At 67.8% G+C, this 26,137-nt stretch overlaps 2 protein-coding genes across 2 annotated transcripts; both read left to right on the top strand.

The window, feature by feature from the left end:
* The first annotated feature begins 1,085 nt into the window (after positions 1–1,085).
* LOC137467827 (semaphorin-4C-like) lies at positions 1,086–16,940 on the top strand. The gene is made up of 14 exons (XM_068179249.1): positions 1,086–1,332; positions 3,531–3,679; positions 3,755–3,817; positions 6,126–6,224; positions 7,633–7,729; positions 7,809–7,925; positions 8,001–8,152; positions 9,600–9,775; positions 11,389–11,533; positions 12,110–12,332; positions 13,610–13,725; positions 13,811–13,968; positions 14,772–14,842; positions 16,049–16,940. The coding sequence occupies exons 1-14, from the start codon at positions 1,086–1,088 to the stop codon at positions 16,888–16,890; spliced, it is 2,655 nt and encodes an 884-aa protein (XP_068035350.1). The 3' UTR covers positions 16,891–16,940.
* A 5,777-nt stretch (positions 16,941–22,717) lies between these two features.
* On the top strand, positions 22,718–25,740 carry LOC137467828 (ankyrin repeat domain-containing protein 39-like). Its single transcript, XM_068179250.1, is given in 5 exon segments — positions 22,718–23,403; positions 23,686–23,789; positions 24,786–24,989; positions 25,589–25,673; positions 25,676–25,740. Coding segments are annotated over 5 exon segments (576 nt in total). The 5' UTR covers positions 22,718–23,270; the 3' UTR covers positions 25,726–25,740.
* Positions 25,741–26,137: the final 397 nt, after the last annotated feature.

The raw sequence follows: 26,137 nt of genomic DNA, 5'->3' as shown, positions 1-26,137 counted from the left end.
CACCGCGGCGGTGCCCCGTGGCCGGTGGCACGGTCGCCGTGCTTTGTCCCTTGTCGCCGTGCCTGTTGCAAGCCCAGCTGTGCCTGTTGAGCCCCGGCCGTGCCCACGGCAGCTTGGCCGTTCCTGTGGCACCCCGGGTTGACCTCTTGTGCCCCGACTGTGCTTGTGGCACCCCGACTTTGCCCCTGGCATCCTGGCCAGGCCCGTGACACCCCGGCTGGTCTGTGCCTGTGGGACCCCGACTCTCCCTGTGGCACCCCAGCTGTGTCCCTGGCACCCCAAATGTGCCCGTGGCACCCCAGCTCTGTCCCTGGCACCCCAGCTGTGTCCCTGGCACCCCAAATGTGCCCGTGACGCCCTCGATGTGTCCCTGGCACCCCAGCTGTGTCCCTGGCACCCCAAATGTGCCCGTGTCACCCCAGCTCTGTCCCTGGCACCCCAGCTGTGTCCCTGGTACCCCAAATGTGCCCGTGGCACCCCAGCTGTGCCCTTGGCACCCCAAATGTGCCCGTGACACCCCAGCTGTGTCCCTGGCACCCCAGCTGTGCCCTTGGCACCCCAAATGTGCCCGTGACACCCCAGCTGTGTCCCTGGCACCCCAGCTGTGCCTTTGGCACCCCAGATGTCCCCCGTGGCACCCCAGATGTGCCCCCGACATCCCAGCTGTGCCCGTGCCACCCCAGCTGTGCCCGTGCCACCCCAGCTGTGCCCGTGCCACGGGCAGCCCGCCCGGGGTGTCCCCCATTCCCACGGCCCTTCCCGTGCCCCCACCCTCCCGGAAATCCTTCCCGAGCCGTCACCGGGGGCCCCCCCGAGCCCCCCCAACTTCCTGCTTCCCGCCGGGCAGGGCAGAACAATTCCCAGCCGCATCCTGCCCGCCCCGGGGGCACCCTCGAGGGCACCCCCGGGGGCACCGGGGGGTCCCGGGCAGGACGTGGCCGTGGGGTGGGGGAGGGGGGCGGCAAACGGCCGGGCCCCCCCCCCCCCCAACCATCCCACCCACCCCCTCCCCCGTTTCCTGCTCCGTGTCTCGGGGTGTCCCCCGGGGCGTGGGGTGCCCCCGGCCTCGTGACACCGCGGCCTCAATGCCGCCTTGTGCCCGCGCCGCCCGCGTGACGCCGCCGCCGCCGCCGCTGCCCCGTGGCACTGACGGGGCCCCGGCGTGGTCGTGTCCCCTCGCAGGGACCCCGTGGTGTCCCCACCGCCGCCCCGGTGCCATGGCTGTTGTCGTCGCCGTGCTGCTGGCCCTCGTCACCGCCGCCGCCACCGGCGCTGCCGGCGCCCCGGGGGCGTCGTGGAGTGCCGTGCCCAGGAGGACTGTGCCCTACGAGGGTGAGTGCCCGGGGTGGGGGGTTCAGGGGTGGCTTGTGGGGCGACACGGTGGTGGCTGCTGTCACCACGTCGGGTGGCTTTTGTCCCTCCCCAGCCCCAGGGTTTGTCCGCACGGCGGGGTTGGGTGGGTGTCCCCAAAACTGGGCTGTGGGGGGACGTGCAGGGATGTGCCAGATGTGCCATCCCCAGTCCTGTGCCAGCACCTGGGGGCCACTGCCCGGTGCTGTGTCCCCTGTCCCCGTCTATCTGCCCTGTCCCCTGTCCCTTCCCTGTGTCGTGTCCCTTGTCCCCATCCCTGTGCTGTGTCCCCTGTCCCCGTCTCTCTGCCACGTCCCCTGTCCCTTCCCTGTGCAGTGTCCCCTGTCCCTTCCCTGTGCTGTGTCCTCTGTCCCCTTCTCTCTGTCCTGTCCCTTGTCCCCATCCCTGTACTGTGTCCTTTGTCCCCATCACTCTGATGCGTCCCCTGTCCCATCCCTGTGTCGTGTCCCTTGTCCCCATCTCTCTGATGTGTCCCTTGTCCCCATCCCTGTGTCGTGTCCCTTGTCCCCATCTCTCTGATGTGTCCCCTGTCCCCATCCCTGTGCCTGTCCCTTGTCCCCATCTCTCTGATGTGTCCCTTGTCCCATCCCTGTGCCTGTCCCTTGTCCCCATCTCTCTGATGTGTCCCTTGTCCCCATCCCTGTGTCGTGTCCCTTGTCCCCATCACTCTGATGTGTCCCTTGTCCCATCCCTGTGCTGTGTCCCCATCCCTGTGTCGTGTCCCTTGTCCCCATCTCTCTGCCCTGTCCCATGTCCCCATCCCTTGCCATGTCCCCTGTCCCCATCCCTGTCCCCTGTCCCCATCCCTGTGCCAGGTCCTTTGTCCTGTCCCTCCTCCATGTCCCCTGTGTCCACGCCCTGCCACCACCCTGTCCCATCCTGCCTGCCACGTCCCTTGTCCCATCCCTCTGCCGTTTCCTGTCCCCACACCCTGCCATCATCCTGTCCTGTCCCTCGGCTATGTCCCCTGTGTCCCCTGTCCCCATCCCTCTGCCACGTCCCCCTGCCCTGCCAGCACCCTGAGGTTCTGTCCTTGTCCTGTGCCAGCAGCCTCTGTCCCTGCCCTGTGCTGTCACCCTGTGTCCCCATGTCGTGCCAGCTCCAGTGTCCCTGTCCCCCTGCCATGCCCTGTGTCCCCGTGCTGTGCCACATTCTCCTGTCCCCATGTGGTGGCAGTGCCCCCGTCCTCTATCCTTGTTCCGTGCCACTGTCCCCGTGCCGTGTCCCCTGTCACCATCCCTTTCCTGTGCCACTGTCCCCGTGCAGTGTCCCTTGTCCCCCCTCTTTTACTGTGCCACTGTCCCCGTGCCGTGTCCCTTGTCCCCATCCCTTTCCTGTGCCACTGTCCCCGTGCCGTGTCCCCTGTCCCCATCCCTTTCCTGTGCCACTGTCCCCGTGCCGTGTCCCCTGTCCCCATCCCTTTACTGTGCCACTGTCCCCGTGCAGTGTCCCTTGTCCCCATCCCTTTACTGTGCCACTGTCCCCGTGCAGTGTCCCCTGTCCCCAACCCTTTCCTGTGCCACTGTCCCCGTGCCGTGTCCCTTGTCCCCACTCCTGTCCCGTGCCACTGTCCCCATGCCGTGTCCCCTGTCCCCACGCCCAGGACCCCACCCTCAGCCGTGCCACTGTCCCCATGCCGCCCCCGTGCCGTGCCAGCCCCGTGTCCCTGTCCCCGCCCGGGGCCCTGGCGCTGTCCCCTCAATGGTTCCTTTCTGCGGAGCCCGGGGGTGGCCGGGGGGCACGGGGGGGGTGCAGGGTCCCTGCAAAGGCCACTGTGTTCGGTGACAAAGGGACCTTTGTGTGCCACGGGGCCAGGGGTGGCCGGCGGGGGCGGGGGTGCCCCGGGGGTCCCTGCCCTGGGTCCCCGTGTCCCCGCAGAGCTGTGGGGGGAGGGTGGTCCCAGCACGGTGTCCCCACAGAGCTGCATGGTGAGGTCCCCATGTCCCCATAGAGCTGTGGGGTCCTGGCTCAGTGTCCCCTGTCCCCACAGTCTGTGGGGTCCCAGCCTGGTGTCCCCACAGTCTGTGGGGTCCCAGCCTGGTGTCCCCTGTCCCCACAGTCTGTGGGGTCCCAGCCCGGTGTCCCCACAGTCTGTGGGGTCCCAGCCCGGTGTCCCCACAGTGTGTGGGGTCCCAGCCCGCTGTCCCCTGTCCCCACAGAGCTGCAGGACACTGCCAAGCGTTTCTCCCAGGGCGGGGTCTCTCACTACCTGACGCTGACGCTGGACGAGGCCGAGGCGCTGCTCTACGTGGGTGCCCGCGAGGCCGTGTTCGCCCTGGCCACGGGCACCGTGGAGCTCAAGGCGGCGGTGAGGACCCCAAAAACGGGCAGGGTTTGGGGTGGGGGGTGCCCTGCCTGCCCCTGACCCCTGTGCCACCCCCAGATCTCCTGGGAGGCGCCCGTGGAGAAGAAGGCGGAGTGCGTGCAGAAGGGCAAGAATAACCAGGTGGGCACGGGGTGCTGGGGGGTTTTGGGGCCCCCTGCCAGCTCCAGGGGCCCTGTCCCTGTGCCATGTTCTGTGTCCCCGTGCCGTGCCAGCTCCAGCATCCCTGTCCCTGTGTCCCTGTGCCGTGCCAGCTCCAGGGTCCCTGTCCCTGTGTCCCTGTGCCATGTTCTGTGTCCCCGTGCCGTGCCAGCTCCAGGGGCCCTGTCCCTGTGCCATGTTCTGTGTCCCCGTGCCGTGCCAGCTCCAGCATCCCTGTCCCTGTGTCCCTGTGCCGTGCCAGCTCCAGGGTCCCTGTCCCTGTGTCCCCGTGCCATGTTCTGTGTCCCCGTGCCGTGCCAGCTCCAGGGGCCCTGTCCCTGTGCCATGTTCTGTGTCCCCGTGCCGTGCCAGCTCCAGCATCCCTGTCCCTGTGTCCCTGTGCCGTGCCAGCTCCAGGGTCCCTGTCCCTGTGTCCCTGTGCCATGTTCTGTGTCCCCGTGCCGTGCCAGCTCCAGGGGCCCTGTCCCTGTGCCATGTTCTGTGTCCCCGTGCCGTGCCAGCTCCAGCATCCCTGTCCCTGTGTCCCTGTGCCGTGCCAGCTCCAGGGTCCCTGTCCCTGTGTCCCTGTGCCATGTTCTGTGTCCCCGTGCCGTGCCAGCTCCAGGGGCCCTGTCCCTGTGTCATGTTCTGTGTCCCTGTGCCATGCCAGCTCCAGGGTCCCTGTCCCTGTGTCCCCGTGCCATGTTCTGTGTCCCTGTGCCAGCTCCAGGGGCCCTGTCCCTGTACCATGTTCTGTGTCCCCGTGCCGTGCCAGCTCCAGCATCCCTGTCCCTGTGTCCCTGTGTCATGTTCTGTGTCCCCGTGCCAGCTCCAGCATCCCTGTCCCTGTGTCCCTGTGCCATGTTCTGTGTCCCTGTGCCGTGCCAGCTCCAGGGGCCCTGTCCCTGTGTCATGTTCTGTGTCCCTGTGCCATGCCAGCTCCAGGGTCCCTGTCCCTGTGTCCCCGTGCCATGTTCTGTGTCCCTGTGCCAGCTCCAGGGGCCCTGTCCCTGTACCATGTTCTGTGTCCCCGTGCCGTGCCAGCTCCAGCATCCCTGTCCCTGTGTCCCTGTGTCATGTTCTGTGTCCCCGTGCCAGCTCCAGCATCCCTGTCCCTGTGTCCCTGTGCCATGTTCTGTGTCCCTGTGCCGTGCCAGCTCCAGGGTCCCTGTCCCTGTGTCCCCGTGCTGTGCCACATTCCCCTTGTCCCTATGTGGTGGCAGTGCCTGCTGTCCATTATCCCTGTCCCGTGCCACTGTCCCCGTGCCATGTCCCTTGTCCCCACTCCTATCCCGTGCCACTGTCCCTGTGCCGTGTCCCTTGTCCCCACTCCTGTCCTGTGCCACTGTCCCTCTGCCGTGTCCCTTGTCCCCATCCCTTTACTGTGCCCCTGTCCCTGTGCAGTGTCCCCTGTCCCCACTCCTGTCCTGTGCCACTGTCCCTGTGCCGTGTCCCTTGTCCCCACTCCTGTCCTGTGCCACTGTCCCTGTGCCGTGTCCCTTGTCCCCACTCCTGTCCTGTGCCACTGTCCCTGTGCCGTGTCCCTTGTCCCCATCCCTTTACTGTGCCCCTGTCCCTGTGCAGTGTCCCTTGTCCCCACTCCTGTCCTGTGCCACTGTCCCTCTGCCGTGTCCCTTGTCCCCACACTCAGAACCCCCACCCCTTTACTGCCACTGTCCCTCTGCCGTGTCCCTTGTCCCCACTCCTTCACCGTGCCGCTGTCCCTGTGCCGTGTCCCTTGTCCCCACTCCTGTCCTGTGCCACTGTCCCTCTGCCGTGTCCCTTGTCCCCACTCCTTCACCGTGCCGCTGTCCCCGTGCCGTGTCCCTTGTCCCCACACTCAGAATCTCCACCCCTTTACTGTGCCACTGTCCCTGTGCCGTGTCCCTTGTCCCCACTCCTGTCCCGTGCCCCTGTCCCCGTGCCATGTCCCTTGTCCCCATCCCTTTACTGTGCCACTGTCCCCGTGCAGTGTCCCTTGTCCCCCCTCTTTTACTGTGCCACTGTCCCCGTGCCATGTCCCTTGTCCCCACTCCTGTCCTGTGCCACTGTCCCCGTGCCGTGTCCCTTGTCCCCACTCCTGTCCCGTGCCCCTGTCCCTGTGCAGTGTCCCTTGTCCCCACTCCTGTCCCGTGCCCCTGTCCCTGTGCAGTGTCCCTTGTCCCCACTCCTGTCCCGTGCCACTGTCCCTGTGCCGTGTCCCTTGTCCCCACTCCTTCACCGTGCCGCTTTCCCAGTGCCACATCCCTTGTCCCTTGTCCCCAATAATGTCCCCTGTGTCCCCTCCCAGACCGACTGCTTCAACTACGTGCGCTTCCTGCAGAGCTACAACAGCTCCCACCTGTACGCCTGCGGCACCTACGCCTTCCAGCCCAAGTGCACCTACATCGTGAGTGGGGTCCCAAATCCGGGTCCCCAATGTCCCCTGCCCTCCCTGGGCATGTGGCCCTGTCCCCAGGGGTGGCATTTAGGGTGGTTTCGTGTCTGTGATACCAGGTTGAGGCTGTCCCCAATGTCCCCTGCCCTCCCTGGAGACGTGGCTCTGTCCCCAGGGGTGGCCCTGTCCCCAGGGGTGGCATTTAGGGTGGTTCCATGTCTGTGATACCAGGTTGAGGCTGTCCCCAATGTCCAGGGGGTGGCATTTAGGGTGGTTTCGTGTCCGTGATACCAGGTTGAGGCTGTCCCCAATGTCCAGGGGGTGGCATTTAGGGTGGTTTCGTGTCTGTGATACCAGGTTGAGGGTGTCCCCAATGTCCCCTGCCCTCCCCGGGGACGTGGCTCTGTCCCCAGGGGTGGCCCTGTCCCCAGGGGTGGCATTTAGGGTGGTTTCGTGTCCGTGATACCAGGTTGAGGCTGTCCCCAATGTCCAGGGGGTGGCATTTAGGGTGGTTTCGTGTCTGTGATACCAGGTTGAGGGTGTCCCCAATGTCCCCTGCCCTCCCCGGGGACGTGGCTCTGTCCCCAGGGGTGGCCCTGTCCCCAGGGGTGGCGTTGAAGGTGGTTTTGTAGCTGTGAGGGCAGGATGGGGGTGTCTCCTGTGCACTTGAGGTGGCCCAGATGGGTCATCAGGGACAGGGACACCCCTGGGTGAGGGACAGGGGCACCTCCAGATGATCCTTCTGGGACAGGAACAGTCCCTGATGTCATCTTGGAGGGGTCCCTGTCCCCAGAGTGGTCCAGGGATGTCCCTGTCCCCAGGAGGACCATCCAGGGATGTCCGTGTCCCCAGGACGACCATCCAGGGATGTCCCCATCTCAGAAGGACCATCCAGGGATGTCCCTGCCCCTCATCCAGGGCTGTCCCTGTCCCCAGGAGGACCATCCAGGGATGTCCCTGTCCCTCATCCAGGACTGTCCCTGTGCTCAGAAGGGTTGCCCAGGGATGTCCCTGTCCCCAGGAGGATCATCCAGGGCTGTCCCCATCTCAGAAGGACCATCCAAGGGTGTCCCTGCCCCTCATCCAGGGCTGTCCCTGTCCCCAGGGGGACCATCCAGGGATGTCCCCATCTCAGAAGGACCATCCAGGGATGTCCCTGCCCCTCATCCAGGGCTGTCCCTGTCCCCAGGAGGATCATCCAGGGATGTCCCCATCTCAGAAGGACCATCCAGGACTGTCCCCATCCCTCATCCAAGGGTGTCCCTGTCCCTCATCCAAGGGTGTCCCTGTCCCCAGGAGGGTGGCCCGGGGTGGCTCCGCGCTGTCCCTGTGCCCAGGAGGGTCACCTGCAGGGTGTCCACGTCCCTGGGGCCTGTCTGGGTGGCACGGACATGACCCAGTGCCACCCGTGCCCCCCCAGGAGCTCTCCGGCTTCACCCTGGACCCGGTGGCATTCGAGGACGGCAAAGGCAAATGTCCCTACGACCCCACCAAGGGCCACACCGGCCTCATCGTGGGTAGGTGACACGTCTGGGGCCACTTCTGGGGAGGGGTGCCACCCGTGCCCGCCACCCCCCTTAAACACCTCCCTCACAGATGGGGAGCTCTACTCTGCCACCTTCAACAACTTCCTGGGCACGGAGCCCGTCATCCTGCGCAACCTGGGCCCGCACTACTCCATGAAGACCGAGTACCTGACCTCGTGGCTCAACGGTGGGCACACGCAGGGCACAGGGGAGGGCACGGGGCACACGGGGAGGGCACGGGTGTGACCAGGTGGTTTTGCAGAGCCTCACTTCGTGGCGTCGGCCTTCGTGCCCGAGAGCGCGGGCAGCGGCAGCGGCGACGACGACAAGGTCTACTTCTTCTTCAGCGAGCGCGCCGTCGAGTACGACTGCTACGCCGAGCAGGTGGTGGCACGGGTGGCACGGGTCTGCAAGGTACGCCTGGGCACACCTGGGCACACCTGGGGACACGCCCTGAGCTGTTGGAGGTCGTGGGGTTGGGCATGGGGAGGAGTGCTACGCCGAGCAGGTGGTGGCACGGGTCTGCAGGGTACCTTGTCCTGGTCACCATGGTGGCCTTGTCCTGGTGCCCATGGTGGCCTTGTCCCAGTGCCAGTGGTCACCATGCTGGCCATGTCCTGGTGCCCATGGTCACCACGGTAGCCCTGTCCTGGTGCCCTTGGTCACCATGCTGGCCCTGTCCTGGTGCCCATGGTCACCATGCTGGCCATGTCCTGGTGCCCATGGTCACCATGCTGGCCATGTCCTGGTGCCCATGGTCACCATGGTGGCCCTGTCCTGGTGCCCATGGTCACCATGCTGGCCATGTCCTGGTGCCCATGGTCACCACGGTGGCCATGTCCTGGTGCCCATGGTCACCATGCTGGCCATGTCCTGGTGCCCATGGTCACCACGGTGGCCATGTCCTGGTGCCCATGGTCACCATGCTGGCCATGTCCTGGTGCCCATGGTCACCACGGTGGCCATGTCCTGGTGCTCATGGTCACCATGCTGGCCATGTGCTGGTGCCCATGGTCACCATGCTGGCCATGTCCCATTGCCCATGGTGGCGTTGTCCTGTTGCCTGTGGTGCCCATGGTCACCATGGTGGCCCTGTCCTGGTGCTCATGGTCACCACGGTGGCCCTGTCCTGGTGCCCATGGTCACCACGGTGGCCCTGTCCTGTTGCCTGTGGTGCCCACCATGGCCATGTCCCAGTGCCTCTGGTAGCCTTGTCCTGGTGCCCACGGTCACAATGGTGGCTGTGTCCTGGTGCCCACAATGCCCACCGTGGCCATGTCCCAGTGCCTGTGGTGGCCTTGTCCTGGTGCCCACGGTCACAATGGTGGCTGTGTCCTGGTGCCCACAGTGCCCACCGTGGCCATGTCCCAGTGCCTCTGGTAGCCTTGTCCTGGTGCCCACGGTCACAATGGTGGCTGTGTCCTGGTGCCCACGGTGCCCACCATGGCCATGTCCCAGTGCCTGTGGTGGCCTTGTCCTGGTGCCCACGGTCACAATGGTGGCTGTGTCCTGGTGCCCATGGTGCCCACCATGGCCATGTCCCAGTGCCTGTGTTGGCCTTGTCCTGGTGCCCACGGTCACAATGGTGGCTGTGTCCTGGTGCCCACGGTGCCCACCATGGCCATGTCCCAGTGCCTGTGGTGGCCTTGTCCTGGTGCCCACGGTCACAATGGTGGCTGTGTCCTGGTGCCCATGGTGCCCACCGTGGCCATTTCCCAGTGCCTGTGGGGTGCCCACAGTGGCTGTGTCCCAGTCCCAGTGGTCACCACGATGGCCCTGTCCTGGTGCCCGTGGTCACCACGCTGCCCACGGTGGCTGTGTCCCGGCGCCCGCGGTGCCCACAGTGCGCTGTCCCCGCCAGGGGGACGTGGGCGGCGCGCGGACGCTGCAGAAGAAGTGGACGTCGTTCCTGAAGGCGCGCCTGGTGTGCTCGGCGCCCGAGCAGCAGCTGCACTTCAACCGCCTGCAGGCCGTGTTCACCCTGCCCGGTGCCCGCTGGCAGGACACCGCCTTCTTCGGCGTCTTCCAGGCCCGCTGGTGAGTGCCCGCCGTGCCCGCGCCGGCCCCACGCAACTGGGGCCTGGCCCCAGTGACCACGGTGGCCTTGTTCTGGTGACCATGGTGGCCTGGTCCCAGTGACTGCGGTGGCCTTGTTCTGGTGACCATGGTGGCCTGGCCCCAGTGACCATGGTGGCCTTGTTCTGGTGACCATGGTGGTCTTGTCCCAATGACCATGGTGGCCTTGTTCTGGTGCCCATGGTGGCCTTGTTCTGGTGACCATGGTGGCCTGGCCCCAGTGACCATGGTGGCCTTGTTCTGGTGACCATGGTGGCCTGGCCCCAGTGACTGCGGTGGCCTTGTTCTGGTGACCATGGTGGCCTGGCCCCAGTGACCATGGTGGCATGGTCCCATTGACCATGGTGGCCTTGTTTTGGTGACCATGGTGGCCTGGCCCCAGTGACCATGGTGGCCTTGTTCTGGTGACCATGGTGGCCTGGCCCCAGTGACCATGGTGGCCTTGTTCTGGTGACCATGGTGGTCTTGTCCCAATGACCATGGTGGCCTTGTTCTGGTGACCATGGTGGCCTGGCCCCAGTGACCATGGTGGCCTTGTTCTGGTGACCATGGTGGTCTTGTCCCAATGACCATGGTGGCCTTGTTCTGGTGACCATGGTGGCCTGGCCCCAGTGACCATGGTGGCCTTGTTCTGGTGACCATGGTGGTCTTGTTCTGGTGACCATGGTGGCCTGGCCCCAGTGACCATGGTGGCCTTGTCCCAGTGACCATGGTGGCCTTGTTCTGGTGCCCATGGTGGCCTGGTCCCAGTGACCATGGTGGCCTTGTCCCATTGACCACGGTGGCCTTGTTCTGGTGACCATGGTGGCCTGGTCCCATTGACCATGGTGGCCTTGTCCTGTTACCCATGGTGGTCTTGTCCCATTGACCATGGTGGCCTTGTTCTGGTGACCATGGTGGCCTGGTCCCATTGACCATGGTGGTCTTGTTCTGGTGACCATGGTGGCCTGGTCCCATTGACCATGGTGGCTTTGTCCTGTTACCCATGGTGGCCTTGTCCTGTTACCCATGGTGGTCTTGTCCTGTTACCCATGGTGGTCTTGTTCTGGTGCCCATGGTGGCCTTGTCCCAGTGACAATGGTGGTCTTGTCCCTGTACCCATGGTGGTCTTGTCCTGGTGCCCGTGGTGTCACCATGGTGGCCTTGTCCTGTTGCCCTGATGCCCATCCATGGTGATCATGTCCTGGAAGCCATGGTGGCATTGTCCTGGTGCCCGTGGCCGCTATGGTGGCCTTGTCCCGGTGCCCATGGTGGCGTTGTCCTGGTGCCCATGGTGGCCTTGTCCCACTGCCCGTGGTGCCCATGGTGGCCTTGTCCCAGTGCCCATAGTGGCGTTGTCCTGGTGCCCATGGCCACCATGGTGGCCTTGTCCAGGTGCCCATGTTGTCATTGTCCTGGTGCCCATGGCCACCATGGTGGCCTTGTCCAGGTGCCCATGTTGGCATTGTCCCGGTGCCCATGGCCACCATGGTGGCCTTGTCCCGGTGCCCATGGTGGCCCTGTCCTGGTGCCTGTGGTGCCCATGGTGGCCTTGTCCCGCTGCCCACTGGCTGCCACCCCCGGTGTGCCCGCAGGGGGGACGTGGACGTCTCTGCCATCTGCCGCTACCCCATCCTGGAGGTGAAGAAGGCCTTCGAGGGGCCCTACAAGGAGTACCGGGAGCAGGCGCAGAAATGGGGGCGCTACTCGGGCGAGGTGCCCACGCCCCGGCCCGGCGCGGTGAGAGCGGGCACAGCAACCGCCTTGGGGGTGGTGGGGCCAGGTGTGGGGCTGGTGGTGTCCCCCGAGGGGTTGGCATCCATCCCTGAGGGGTTGGGATCCATCCATGGGGCTGGTGGTGCCCTCTGAGGGGTTGGCATCCATCCCTGAGGGGTTGGCATCCATCCCTGAGGGGTTAGCATCCATCCCTGGGGCTGGTGGTGCCCTCTGAGGGGTTGGCATCCATCCTTGAGGGTTGGGATCCATCCCTGGGGCTGGTGGTGCCCTCTGAAGGGTTGGCATCCATCCTTGAGGGTTGGCATCCATCCCCGGGGCTGGTGGTGCCCTCTGAGGGTTGGGATCCATCCCTGGGGCTGGTGATGCCCTCTGAGGGGCTGGCATCCATCTGTGCCCTCCTGAGTGGGATTTGGGATCGCATGTGCCCTCCTGAGAGGATCTGGGCTCTATCCACATGCCCTCTGTGCCCTCCTGAGAGGGATTGGGACCCGCCCCGGTGCCCCCATGTGCGCTGGCAGTGCCCCCGTGCCCTGGCAGTGCCCCGTGTGCCCTGACGGTGCCCCCGTGCCCTCCCGGCAGTGCATCACGGACTGGCACCGGCAGAACGGCTTTGCCAGCTCTCTGGAGCTGCCCGACAACACGCTCAACTTCGCCAAGAAGCACCCGCTGATGGACGAGCCGGTGCCACCCCAGCGCGGGCGCCCGCTGCTGCTCAAGAGGGATGCCAACTTCACCCAGCTCGTGGTGGACCGCGTGGCAGGGCTGGACGGGGCCACCTACGAGGTGCTCTTCATTGGCACAGGTGATGCCAGGGGACGGGGGGCACAGGGGACAGGGACAGGGCACAGGGAATGCCAGGGGACAGGGGGCACAGGGGACAGGGACACAGGGGACAGGGAATGCCAGGGGACAGGGGGCACAGGGAATGCCAGGGGGCAGAGGAGATAGGGAATGCCAGGGGGCACAGGGGACAGGGAATGCCAGAGGATAGGGCACAGGGAATGCCAGGGGACAGGGGGCACAGGGAATGCCAGGGGGCAGAGGAGATAGGGAATGCCAGGGGGCACAGGGGACAGGGAATGCCAGAGGATAGGGCACAGGGAATGCCAGGGGACAGGGGGCACAGGGAATGCCAGGGGGCAGAGGAGATAGGGAATGCCAGGGGGCACAGGGCACAGGGAATGCCAGGGGACAGAGGGGACAGGGAATGCCAGGGGACAGGGGGCACAGGGGACAGGGACAGAGGAACAGGGGGCACAGGGGACAGGGCACAGGGAATGCCAGGGGACAGGGACGGAGGGACAGAGGGGACAGGGAATGCCAGGGGACAGGGGACACAGGGAATGCCAGGGGACAGGGGGCACAGGGGACAAGGCTGGGTGATGCCAGCTACGAGGTGCTGTTCATTGGCACAGGTGATGCCAAGGGACAGGGAATGCCAGGGGACAGGGGGCACAGGGGACAGGGACACAGGGAATGCAAGGGGACAGAGGGGACAGGGAATGCCAGGGGACAGGGCACAGGGAATGCCAGGGGACAGGGGGCACAGGGGACAGGGCACAGGGAATGCCAGGGGGCAGGAGACAGGGAATGCCAGGGGACAGGGAATGCCAGGGGACAGGGACACAGGGAATGCCAGGGGACAGAGGGGACAGGGAATGCCAGGGGGCACAGGGGACAGGGAATGCCAGGGGATAGGGCACATGGCACAGGGAATGCCAGGGGACAGGGGGCACAGGGGACAGGGACACAGGGAATGCCAGGGGACAGAGGGGACAGGGAATGCCAGGGGACAGGGCACAGGGAATGCCAGGGGACAGAGGGGACAGGGGACAGGGCACAGGGAATGCCAGGGGACAGGGGGCACAGGGCACAGGTGATGCCAGGGGACAGGGGGCACAGCATGGCAGGGCTGGGCAGTGCCACCTACAAGGCGATCTTCACTGGCACAGGTGATGCCAGGGGACAGGGGGCACAGAGGGGACAGGGCACAGAGGAGACACGGCACCACGGGGACAGGGCAGCACGTGGCCAGCCCTGGGGTGCCCCGTGCCGAGCGCCCGCCGTGCCCGCCCGCAGGTGACGGCTGGGTGCACAAGGCGCTGGATTTGGGCACCCGCATCCACCTGGTGGAGGAGCTGCAGGTGTTCGAGCCGGCGCAGCCCGTCGAGAGCCTGGTACTGGCGGGCACCAAGGTGAGCGTGCCAGGGGGTGGCGGCGTCACCGCGGTGCCACCGCCCCCGGCGGCGTCACCCACCCTCCCCACCCCTCCCCTGGCAGAAGCTGCTGTTCGCCGGGTCCCGCTTGCAGGTGGCACAGCTGCCCCTGGCAGAGTGCGGGCGCTACCAGTCCTGCACCGACTGCGTGCTGGCACGGGACCCCTACTGCGCCTGGAGCCGCAACGGCAGCGCCTGCGTCCGCACCGACGGGCACAACGGGTACGGGCGCCGCGGGCACCGGGGGCACCAGGGCACGGGGATGGCACCCAGGGCACGGGGATGGCAACCAGGGCACGGGGATGGCACCCAGAACACGGGGATGGCGCCCAGGGCACGGGGATGGCACCCAGAACACGGGGATGGCAACCAGAACACGGGGATGGCACCCAGAACACGGGGATGGCAACCAGAACACGGGGATGGTGCCCAGGGTATGGGGATGGCACCCAGGGCACGGGGATGGTGCCCAGGGCACGGGGATGGCACCCAGGGCACGGGGATGGCAACCAGAACACGGGGATGGTGCCCAGGGCATGGGGATGGTGCCCAGGGCACGGGGATGGCAACCAGAACACGGGGATGGTGCCCAGGGCATGGGGATGGCACCCAGGGCATGGGGATGGCACCCAGGGCACAGGGATGGCAACCAGGGCACTGGGATGGCAACCAGAACACAGGGATGGCGCCCAGGGCACAGGGATGGCAACCAGGGCACGGGGATGGCAACCAGGCCAGGCTCGGGCTGGATTTTGGGAAGGGTTCTGTCCCCAGAGGGTGCTGGGCACTGCCCAGGGAACGGGCACGGCCCCGAGGCTGCCGGAGTCCAGGAGTGGTTGGATTTTGGGGTGTCTGTGCAGGGATGCCAGGGGTGGGATTTTGGGGTGTCTGTGCAGGGTTCCCAGGGATGCCCGGGCTGGGATTTTGGGGTGTCTGTGCAGGGCCTGGGGTGGGATCAGTGATCCCTGGGGGTCCCTGGGGAGGGGGCACCACGGGTGCCCCCTCACTGTGCCCTCCGCCCGCAGGTCCCACCTGGTGCAGGACGTGCTGAGCTCCGACACCGGCGCCTGCTCCGTGCCACAGGTGGCCAAGCAAGGTGAGACGCGACTGGTGCCACGTGGGTGTGCCCATGCCATCCCATGTGCCCCGTGCCACCCCATCCCATGGATCCCATCCCATCCCATGGATCCCATCCCATGGATCCCATCCCATCCCATGGATCCCATCCCATGGATCCCATCCCATGGATCCCATCCCATCCCATGGATCCCATCCCATGGATCCCATCCCATGGATCCCATCCCATCCCATGGATCCCATCCCATGGATCCCATCCCATGGATCCCATCCCATCCCATGGATCCCATCCCATGGATCCCATCCCATGGATCCCATCCCATCCCATGGATCCCATCCCATCCCATGGATCCCATCCCATCCCATGGATCCCATCCCATGGATCCCATCCCATCCCATGGATCCCATCCCATGGATCCCATCCCATGGATCCCATCCCATCCCATGGATCCCATCCCATGGATCCCATCCCATCCCATGGATCCCATCCCATCCCATGGATCCCATCCCGTGGATCCCATCCCATGGATCCCATCCCATGGATCCCATCCCATCCCATGGATCCCATCCCATGGATCCTATCCCATGGATCCCATCCTGTCCCATGGATCCCATCCCATGGATCCCATCCCGTGGATCCCATCCCATGGATCCCATCCCATGGATCCCATCCCATCCCATGGATCCCATCCCGTCCCACACATCCCACCCCACCCCATCCCATGGATCCCATATCGTGGATCCCATCCCATGGACCTCATCTCATCCCATCCCATCCCATGGATCCCATCCCATCTCATGGATCCCATCCCATGGATCCCATCCTGTCCTACAGATCCCACCCCATCCCATGGATCCCATCCCATTGATCCCACCCCATCCCATGGATCCCATCCCATGGATCCCATCCCATCCCATGGATCCCATCCTGTGGATCCCATCCCATGGATCCCATCCCATCCCATGGATCCCATCCCATGGATCCTGTCCCATGGATCCCATCCCATGGATCCCATCCCATGGATCCCACCCCATCCCATGGATCCCATCCCATGGATCCCATCCCATGGATCCCATTCCATCCCATCCCATGGATCCCATCCCATGGATCCCGTCCCATGGATCCCGTCCCATGGATCCCATTGATCCCACCCCATCCCCTGGACCCCACCCCACCCCACGGATCCCCCCCGCCCCGTCCCCGCTGACCTCCCCGTCCCCTCAGGGCCGCTGACCCCCAAGAACGTGACGGTGGTGGCGGGCACCGACCTGGTGCTGACGTGCCGCCTGGCCTCCAACCTGGCGCGCGCCCTCTGGACCTTCGAGGGCCGGGCGCTGGCGGCCCAGCAGGCGCTGGTGCTGGGCGAGGCGCGGCTGCGGGCGCTGGTGGTGCCCGGCGCGGGCGCCCAGCACAGCGGCACCTACCGCTGCCTGGCCGAGGAGCAGGGCGCCCGCCTGCCCGCCCAGGAGTACCGCGTGGCCGTGCTGGCCGGCCCGGGGGCGCCGCTGGAGACGCGGGCGCCGGCGGACGGGCTGGGCGCCGTGTGGGCGCTGGCCGTGTGCCTGGGCGCCCTGTGCCTGCTGCTGCTGCTGGCCGTGCTGTCGCTGTGGCGCCGGCTGCGCCACGAGCTGGGCAAGGGCGCCAAGGCCATCGAGAGCACCCTGGTGTACCCCATCGAGCTGCCCAAGGAGCCGCCCAGCCCGCGCTTCGTGCCCAGCGCCGCCTCCGACTCGGACGAGAAGCTCTGGGACCCGTCCAGTTATTACTACTCGGACGGCTCGCTCAAAATCGTGCCCGGCCACGCCAGCACGGCCGGCGCCGCCTGCTGCCGCAACGGCGGCCCCGGCGCCGCCTCGCCGCCCGCCGGCATCCCCGGGCAGCCGCTGCACTCGCCCACCCGCATCCACCTGGGCCCCCTGCGCGGCTCGGCCTCCAACGGCTACATCCGCCTGGCGCTGGGCGCCGAGGAGCGCCCGGCCTGCGCCGACCTGGCCGAGGAGCTGCGGCGCAAGCTGCAGCAGCGCCAGCCCCTGCCCGACTCCAACCCCGAGGAGTCGTCGGTGTGAGCGGCGCCCGCCTCGGCTCCGGGAGCCGGCGCGGGTCCCGCGGAGCGGGCGCGGCAGAGCTGGCGTCGGGATCCGGCCGGGGACGGGCGGCTGGCACCAAAACCCGGCTGGGGATGGAAGCCCGGCGTTAGAACTCAGCTGGGGATGGGTGCCTGGCACCAAAACCCGGCTGGGGATGGGCAGCTGGCACCAAAACCTGGCTCGTGATGGACGCCTGGCACCAGGACCTGGCTCGTGATGGACGCCTGGCACCAGGACCTGGCTCATGATGGACACCTGGCACCAGGACCTGGCTCGGGACGGGCGCCTGGCATCGGCACCCAGCTGGAGATGGACACCTGGCACTGGCACCCGCCTTGGGGACAGGATTGCCACGCTGGTACCAGCCCTGGGGACGGCAGGGTCACCGCAGGATCTGCCCAGCATCACCCCAGTGCCAGTGCCCACCTTGGGGGCTGATGGGCTGGCACTGGTGCCCACCTTGGGGACAGGATTGTCACGCCAGCACCCACCTCGGTGACAGCAGTGTCACCCCGGTACCCACCCTGGGAACAGGAGTGCCACCTCAGTGCCAGCGTCTGGCACCAGTGCCCACCTTGGGGACAGGATTGTCACCTCGGCACCGGTATCTGCCTCGGGGGTGGCACCGCCGCGCTGGCACCCAGGATCGTCACTTGGGCGCCCGCCCCGGGGACAGGGCTGGCACCCAGGGGGTGGCACCGCCGCCCTGGCACCCAGGATCGTCACTTGGGCGCCCGCCCCAGGGACAGGGCTGGCACCCAGGGGGTGGCACCGCCGCCCTGGCACCCAGGATCGTCACTTGGGCGCCTGCTCCGGGGACAGGGCTGGCACCCAGGGGGTGGCACCGCCGCGCTGGCACCCAGGATCGTCACTTGGGCGCCCACCCTGGGGACAGGGCTGGCACTGCCGCCCTGGCACCCAGGATCGTCACTTGGGCGCCCGCCCTGGGGACAGGGCTGGCACCCAGGGGGTGGCACCGCCGCGCTGGCACCCCGGATCGTCACTTGGGCGCCCGCCCCGGGGAAAGGGCTGGCACCCAGGGGGTGGCACCGCCGCCCTGGCACCCAGGACCGTCACTTGGGCGCCCGCCCCGGGGACAGGGCTGGCACCCAGGGGGTGGCACCGCCGCCCTGGCACCCAGGATCATCACTTGGGCGCCCGCCCTGGGGACAGGGCTGGCACCCTGGCACCGCTGCCCTGGCACCCAGGATTGTCACTTGGGCGCCCGCCCTGGGGACCCAGGGGGTGGCACCGCCGCCCTGGCACCCAGGACCGTCACTTGGGCGCCCGCCCCGGGGACAGGGCTGGCACCCAGGGGGTGGCACCGCCGCCCTGGCACCCAGGATCGTCACTTGGGCGCCCGCCCTGGGGACCCAGGGGGTGGCACCGCCGCCCTGGCACCCAGGATCGCCACTTGGGCGCCCGCCCCGGGGACAGGGCTGGCACCCAGGGGGTGGCACCGCCGCCCTGGCACCCAGGATCGCCACTTGGGCGCCCGCCCCGGGGACAGGGCTGGCACCCAGGGGGTGGCACCGCCGCGCTGGCACCCAGGAGTGTCACTTGGGCGCCCGCCCTGGGGACAGGGCTGGCACCCAGGGGGTGGCACCGCCGCGCTGGCACCCCGGATCGTCACTTGGGCGCCCGCCCCGGGGACAGGGCTGGCATCCAGGGGGTGGCACCGCCGCCCTGGCACCCAGGATCGTCACTTGGGCGCCCGCCCTGGGGACCCAGGGGGTGGCACCGCCGCCCTGGCACCCAGGACCGTCACTTGGGCGCCCGCCCCGGGGACAGGGCTGGCACCCAGGGGGTGGCACCGCCGCCCTGGCACCCAGGACCGTCACTTGGGCGCCCGCCCCGGGGACAGGGCTGGCACCCTGGCACCGCCGCCACCCAGCCGTGCCACTGGCGGTGCCAGCGCCTTCGGTACAGTGTCCCCACGCAGGGACAGACTTGGGGACGCCCGGTGCCCGCCCGGTGCCCTCGGGACGATTTTTTTGGGCTCGTTTCGGGTTTTTCTCCCTGAGGTTTTTCTATCTGCCCCCCTCCCTCCCTCCGTGCCCCCCGTGCCCCCCGTGCCAGGGCTCTGTCCCTGCCCTGCCCTGGCACTTTGCCCCCCGGTGTCCCCGTCCCGTCCCCAACCCCTGCACGCCCCCCGCCCCGTTTTGTATCAGCCCCACCCCGCTGTAATTTATTTGGTACCGAAATATATTTATTTGTTGTAAATACCTGAGTATTTTTATATTCGTAATAAAAAGACTTCCGAAAAAAAAAAAAAACCAAAAAAATCCAAAAACGAATCCTGGGGATTTTTTCTCTTTTTCTGGGGGGATTTTGGGAGAGATTTTGGTTTTGGGGGAATTTTGGGGGAGGTTTTGGGGACTTTTTGGAGGAGTTTTGGGGGAGATTTTGGGGGAGTTTGGGGGAGGTTTTGGGGAATTTTTGGGGAGGTTTTGGGGGAATTTTGGGGGAGGTTTTAGGGGAGTTTTTGGGGAGTTTTTGGGGGAGATTTTGGGGAGGTTTTGGGGAATTTTTGGGGAGGTTTTGGGGGAATTTTGGGGGAGTTTGGGGGAGGTTTTGGGGGAGTTTTTGGGGAAATTTTGGGGGAGATTTTGGGGAATTTATGGGGGAGGTTTTGGGCAAGTTTTGGGGAGGTTTTAGGGGAGTTTTGGGGAGGTTTTGAGGGAATTTTGGGGGAGTTTGGGGGAGTTTTTGGGGGAGGTTTTGGGGAATTTTTGGGGGAGTTTTTGGGGGAGGTTTTGGGGAGTTTTGGGGGAGGTTTTGGGGAGGTTTTAGGGGAGGTTTTGGGGAATTTTTGGGGGAGTTTTTGGGGAAGTTTTGGGGAGTTTTGGGGAAGTTTGGGGGAATTTTTGGGGGAGGTTTTAGGGGAGTTTTGGGGGAATTTTTGGGGGAGTTTTTGGGGAAGCTTTGGGGAGTTTTGGGGAGGTTTTGGGGAAGTTTGGGGTAGGTTTTAGGGGAGTTTTAGGGGAATTTTTGGGGGAGGTTTTGGGGAATTTTTGGGGGAGGTTTTGGGGAGTTTTGGGGGAGGTTTTAGGGGAGTTTTGGGGGAATTTTTGGGGAATTTTTGGGGGAGGTTTTGGGGAAGTTTTTGGGAGGTTTTGGGGGAGGTTTTGGGGGAGTTTGGGGGAGGTTTTAGGGGAGTTTTGGAGGAATTTTTGGGGGAGGTTTTGGGGAAGCTTCGGGGAGTTTTGGGGAAGTTTTGGGGAAGTTTTGCTTGAGGTTTTGAGCTCTCCCACCCCCCCCCCGGTGCTGAGCTCATGGAAAATCTCCAGCGGGGCTAAAAAAGGATAAAAGCGGAGCCGTTCCCAGGCGGGGGGGCCGGGCCGGGCTCCCCCTCCCCTCCCCGGGGAGGCTCCGCTGGGAACAGCGCCGGAAATGGGGGAGGGGGCTGGGAACGGGGTCAGGGCCCTGGGAAATGGGGCTGGGGGCGGGGGGGGACCCCAGGGACACCCCAAAATCGGGGAGGACACCCCAATACAGGGGAGGGGGCTCCGGGACACCCCAATATAGGGGAAGGGGCTCCGGGACACCCCAAAATCGGGGAGGGGGACCTCAAGGAGACCCCCAAGGTCGGGGAGGGGGCTCCGGGACACCCCAAAATCGGGGAGGACACCCCAATACAGGGGAGGGGTCTCCGGGACACCCCAATAGAGGGGAAGGGGCTCCGGGACACCCCAGAACTGGGGAGGGGGACCTCAAGGAGACCCCCAAGGTCGGGGAGGGGGAGCCCAGGGATACCCCAAAATCGGGGAGGGGGAACCCAAGGACACCCCAGTATAGGGGAGGGGGCTCCGGGACACCCCAAAATCGGGGAGGACACCCCAATACAGGGGAGGGGGCTCCGGGACACCCCAATATAGGGGAAGGGGCTCCGGGACACCCCAGTACTGGGGAGGGGGACCTCAAGGAGACCCCAAGGTCGGGGAGGGGGAGCCCAGGGATACCCCAAAATCGGGGAGGGGGAACCCAAGGACACCCCAATATGGGGGAGGGGGCTCCGGGACACCCCAAAATCGGGGAGGGGGAACCCAAGGACACCCCAATATGGGGGACGGGGCTCCGGGACACCCCAAAATCGGGGAGGGGGAACCCAAGGACACCCCAATATGGGGGACGGGGCTCCGGGACACCCCAAAATCGGGGAGGACACCCCAATAGAGGGGAGGGGGCTCCGGAACACCCCAATATAGGGGAGGGGGCTCCGGGACACCCCAGTACTGGGGAGGGGGACCTCAAGGAGACCCCCAAGGTCGGGGAGGGGGCTCCGGGACACCCCAAAATCGGGGAGGACACCCCAATACAGGGGAGGGGGCTCCGGGACACCCCAGTACTGGGGAGGGGGCTCCGGGACACTCCGGAACTGGGGAGGGGGACCTCAAGGAGACCCCCAAGGTCGGGGAGGGGGAGCCCAGGGATACCCCAAAATCGGGGAGGGGGAACCCAAGGACACCCCAATATGGGGGAGGGGGCTCCGGGACACCCCAATACTGGGGAGGGGGAACCCAAGGACACCCCAGTATAGGGGAGGGGGCTCCGGGACACCCCAGTACTGGGGAGGGGGACCTCAAGGAGACCCCAAGGTCGGGGAGGGGGAGCCCAGGGATACCCCAAAATTCAGCCGGGAGGACCCCCCCCTCCCCAGGACGCCCCTGTATAAGAGAGCGACCTCCAGGACACCCCAAGATCGGGGAGGGGGAGGCCAAGGACACCCCAAAACAGGGGAGGGACCTGCGGGACACCCCAAGATAGGGGAGGGGGACCCCCACTGCTACTGGGGGACCCCCATTGCTGCTGGGGACCCCCATTGCTACTGGGGACCCCCACTGCTGCTGGGGGACCCCCATTGCTGCTGGGGACCCCCATTGCTGCTGAGGACCCCCATTGCTACTGGGGGACCCCCACTGCTGCTGGGGGACCCCCATTGCTGCTGGGGGACCCCCATTGCTAATGGGGGACCCCCACTGCTGCTGGGGACCCCCAGCTCGGGGACCCCCACTGCTACTGGGAACCCCCATTGCTGCTGGGGGACCCCCATTACTGCTGGGGGACCCCCATTGCTGCTGGGGATCCCCATTGCTGCTGGGGGACCCCCATTGCTACTGGGGATCCCCATTACTGCTGGGGACCCCCACTGCTGCTGGGGACCCCCATTGCTGCAGGGGGCCCCCATTGCTCCTGGGGACCCCCACTGCTGCTGGGGACCCCCATTACTGCTGGGGACCCCCATTGCTCCTGGGGACCCCCACTGCTGCTGGGGGACCCCCATTGCTACTGGGGACCCCCATTGCTGCTGGGGACCCCCATTGCTGCTGGGGGACCCCCATTGCTGCTGGGGACCCCCATTACTGCTGGGGAACCCCCATTGCTACTGGGGGACCCCCACTGCTGCTGGGGGACCCCCACCTCGGGGACCCCCATTGCTGCTGGGGGACCCCCATTGCTGCTGGGGACCCCCATTACTGCTGGGGAACCCCACTGCTGCTGGGGACCCCATTGCTACTGGGGGACCCCCACTGCTGCTGGGGGACCCCCATTACTGCTGGGGGACCCCCATTGCTACTGGGGACCCCCACCTCGGGGACCCCATAAAGGCCCGGGGGTGACCCCTGGGAACCCCGAGTGGGGGAAGGACCTTGGGACCCCCCTCCCCAAATTGGGGAGCTGGAGCCCTGTGGCTGCCGTTGCTGGTGGGGGTGGGGCTTGGGGACCCCCAAAATTTGCGGGGGGACGAACCCGGGTCCTGGCGGCGGCGCCGCGTGTGGAGAGCGCGCATGCGCCGGAGCGGTGGGGGAGCGGCGTCCTTCGGCTGCGCTCGGCCCTTTTCGGTTTCCTTCGGCATTTTCCGGCCCTCTTCATCCTCTTTCGGCCCTTTCCGCCTCCCCTCGGCCCTTTCCGCCTCCCCTCGGCTCTTTCCGCCTCTCCTCGGTTCTTTCCGCCTCTCCTCGGTTCTTTCCGCCTGCGCTCGGTTCTTTCCGCCTCTCCTCGGCCCTTTCCGCCTGCGCTCGGCCCTTTCCGCCTGCGCTCGGTCCTTTCCGCCTGCGCTCGGTCCTTTCCGCCTGCGCTCGGTTCTTTCCGCCTCTCCTCGGTCCTTTCCGCCTGCGCTCGGTTCTTTCCGCCTCTCCTCGGTCCTTTCCGCCTCTCCTCGGTCCTTTCCGCCTCTCCTCGGTCCTTTCCGCCTCTCCTCGGTCCTTTCCGCCTCTCCTCGGCCCTTTCCGCCTGTCCTCGGCTCTTTCCGCCTCTCCTCGGTCCTTTCCGCCTCTCCTCGGTCCTTTCCGCCTCTCCTCGGTCCTTTCCGCCTGCGCTCGGCTCTCTCCGGTCCGTCGCCCAGCGCCGCCGGTGCCATGGCCGGTGGTCGCCGCTCGCCGCCCGCTCCGTGCTGCCCGGGCCGGGCGGCGATGCCCGCTCCGTGCTGCCCGGGCCGCGCGGCCGTGCCCAGCGTGCACCAGAGCCTGTCCGAGATGGACTTCGAGCGGGGTCCGGGGGGCTCCGGGGCCGGGAGGGCTCCGGGTCTCCGCTCCCGGCGGTGTGGGCTACCCGGGACCGGAGGGGCACCGGGGACTCTGCGCAGGGCTTGGGGTGGCGGAGCGGGCACGGGCCGGGCTGGAGCAGCGGTACCGGGAGGGCTCCGGGCTGGGGTTCCGGTACCGGGAGGGCTCCGGGCTGGGGTTCCGGTACCGGGGGGCTCCGGGCGGGGGTACCGGTACCGGGCAGGGCCCGGGGCTCCGTCCGTGGCTGAGGCGGCCCCGCTGCCCGCAGGGATCTGGGCGGCGGCGCGGGACGGGGACGAGGCGCGGGTGCTGCAGCTGCTGGAGCGGCGAGGGGACCCCGCGGAGCCCGACCTGGCGGGGTACACGGCCCTGGTACACCGGGGGCACCGGGGGCACGGGCCTGGTACACCGGGGGGCACCGGGGGGTACGGGCCTGGTACACCGGGGGCACCGGGGGGCACGGGCCTGGTACACCGGGGGGCACCGGGGGGCACGGGCCTGGACACCGGGGGTCCTGACCGGGCACACGGGGGCACGGGCGGGGTGCGTCGGTCCTGACCGGGTACACGGCCCCGGTACACCGGGGGCACCGGGGGTCCTGACCGGGTACGAGGGGCACGGAGGGCACGGGGGTCTTTGGTGTCGCTCCGAACAGGGGGCACGGCCCTGGCCCCGGGGGTCCCGGGGGTCGGTCCCGCCCTGGTCCTGGTGGTCTCGGGGGTCGATCCCGCCCTGGCCCCGGGGGTCCCGGGGGTCGGTCCCGCCCTGGTCTCGGGGGTCCCGGGGTCGGTCCCGCCCCGGTCCCGGGGGTCCCGGGGGTCGGTCCCGCCCTTGCCCCGGGGGTCGGTCCCGCCCTGGCCCCGGTGGTCCCGGGGGTCGGTCCCGCCCTTGCCCCGGGGGTCCCGGGGGTCGGTCCCGCCCTGGCCCCGGGGGTCCCGGGGGTCGGTCCCGCCCTGGCCCCGGTGGTCCCGGGGGTCGGTCCCGCCCTTGCCCCGGGGGTCGGTCCCGCCCTGGTCCCGGTGGTCCCGGGGGTCGGTCCCGCCCTGGCCCCGGGGGTTAGTCCCGCCCTGGTCCCGGGGGTCGGTCTCGCCCTGGTCCCGGTGGTCCCGGGGGTCGGTCCCGCCCTGGCCCCGGTGGTCCCGGGGGTCGGTCCCGCTCCAGCCCCGGGGGTCGGTCCCGCCCCGGCCCCGGGGGTCGGTCCCGCCCTGGCCCCGGGGGTCCCGGGGGTTAGTCCCGCCCTGGCCCCGGTGGTCCCGGGGGTCGGTCCCGCCCTTGCCCCGGGGGTCGGTCCCGCCCCGGCCCCGGTGGTCCCGGGGGTCGGTGCCGCCCCGGTCCCGGGCAGCCCTGAGGCAGCCGCCGTGCCCGCAGCACTACGCCAGCCGGAACGGGCACCTGGGCGTGTGCCGGCTGCTGCTGGAGCGCGGCGCCCCGTGCGATGCCCGCACCCCCGGCGGTGCCACGCCGCTGCACCGCGCCTGCTTCTGCGGGCACCGCGCCGTCACCGAGCTGCTGCTGGCACACGGAGCCGACCCCGCGGCCGCCGACGGCGACGGCAGAACCGGCCTGCACAAGGTGGGCACGCCGGGGGCGCCCCGGGGCCGGGGGGAGAACCGGGAGAGCCCCGGGGGGGGGCACCGGGCCCGAATTAGGGGCGCGGGGCGGGGCACGGGGGATGCCCGTACCCAAATTAGAGGGGGCGCAGGGGCACACCCTGCCCAAATTATGGGGGGCATAAGGGGCACCCCCTGCCCAAATTAGAGGGGGGGCACAGGGGGACCCCAGTGCCAGGTGGGGGGCACGGGGGCAGCCCCCTCCCCAAATTAAAGGGGGCCATGGGGGGCACCCCCTGCCCAAATTAGAGGGGGGGCACAGGGGGACCCCAGTGCCAGGTGGGGGGCACGGGGGCAGCCCCCTCCCCAAATTAAAGGGGGCCATGGGGGCCACCCCCTCCCCAAATCACAGGGGGCACGGGGGCATCCCCCTCCCCAAATTAAAGGGGGCACGGGGGGCACCCCCTGCCCAAAGTGAGTGGGGGGCGAGCGGGGACCCCAATGCCAGGTGGGGGGGGGGCACAGCGGGCACCCCCTGCCCAAACCGGGTGGGGGGCACGGGGCTTCTCCTCCCGGGGGTGGCTCTCGGCTCCCCGCGGCGGTGACACCGGTGCCCCCCAGGCGGCCGAGCAGGGGCACCGCGAGCTCTGTGCCCTCCTCCTGCGCCGGCAGCCGGGCCTCGCTGCCCTCCGCGATGCCAGGGGCCGCAGCCGCGGGACGGGGCGCACCCGGCCGTGCGGGACCTGCTGGACGCGTGAGGGGACGCGGAGGCGACAGCGGGGCCCGGCCCGGGGCTCGTCCCGGGGCTCGGCCCGGTGCCCGGCCCGGGGCTCGTCCCGGTGCTCGTCCCGGGGCTCGTCCCGGTGCCTGTCCCGGTGCCCGTCCCGGGGCTCGTCCCGGTGCCCGGCCCGGGGCTCGTCCCGGTGCCCGTCCCGGTGCCCGTCCCGGTGCCCGGCCCGGGGCTCGTCCCGGGGCCCGTCCCGGTGCCCGGCCCGGGGCTCGTCCCGGTGCTCGTCCCGGTGCCCGTCCCGGGGCTCGTCCCGGTGCTCGTCCCGGGGCTGGTCCCGGTGCCCGTCCCGGTGCCCGGCCCGGTGCCCGTCCCGGTGCTCGTCCCGGTGCCCGTCCCGGTGCCCGTCCCGGTGCCCGTCCCGGGGCTCGTCCCGGTGCCCG

Source organism: Anomalospiza imberbis, unplaced genomic scaffold (assembly GCF_031753505.1).
Source record: "Anomalospiza imberbis isolate Cuckoo-Finch-1a 21T00152 unplaced genomic scaffold, ASM3175350v1 scaffold_814, whole genome shotgun sequence".
NCBI classification, from domain to species: domain Eukaryota; kingdom Metazoa; phylum Chordata; class Aves; order Passeriformes; family Viduidae; genus Anomalospiza; species Anomalospiza imberbis.
This window is presented reverse-complemented; position numbering and strand designations above follow the sequence as displayed.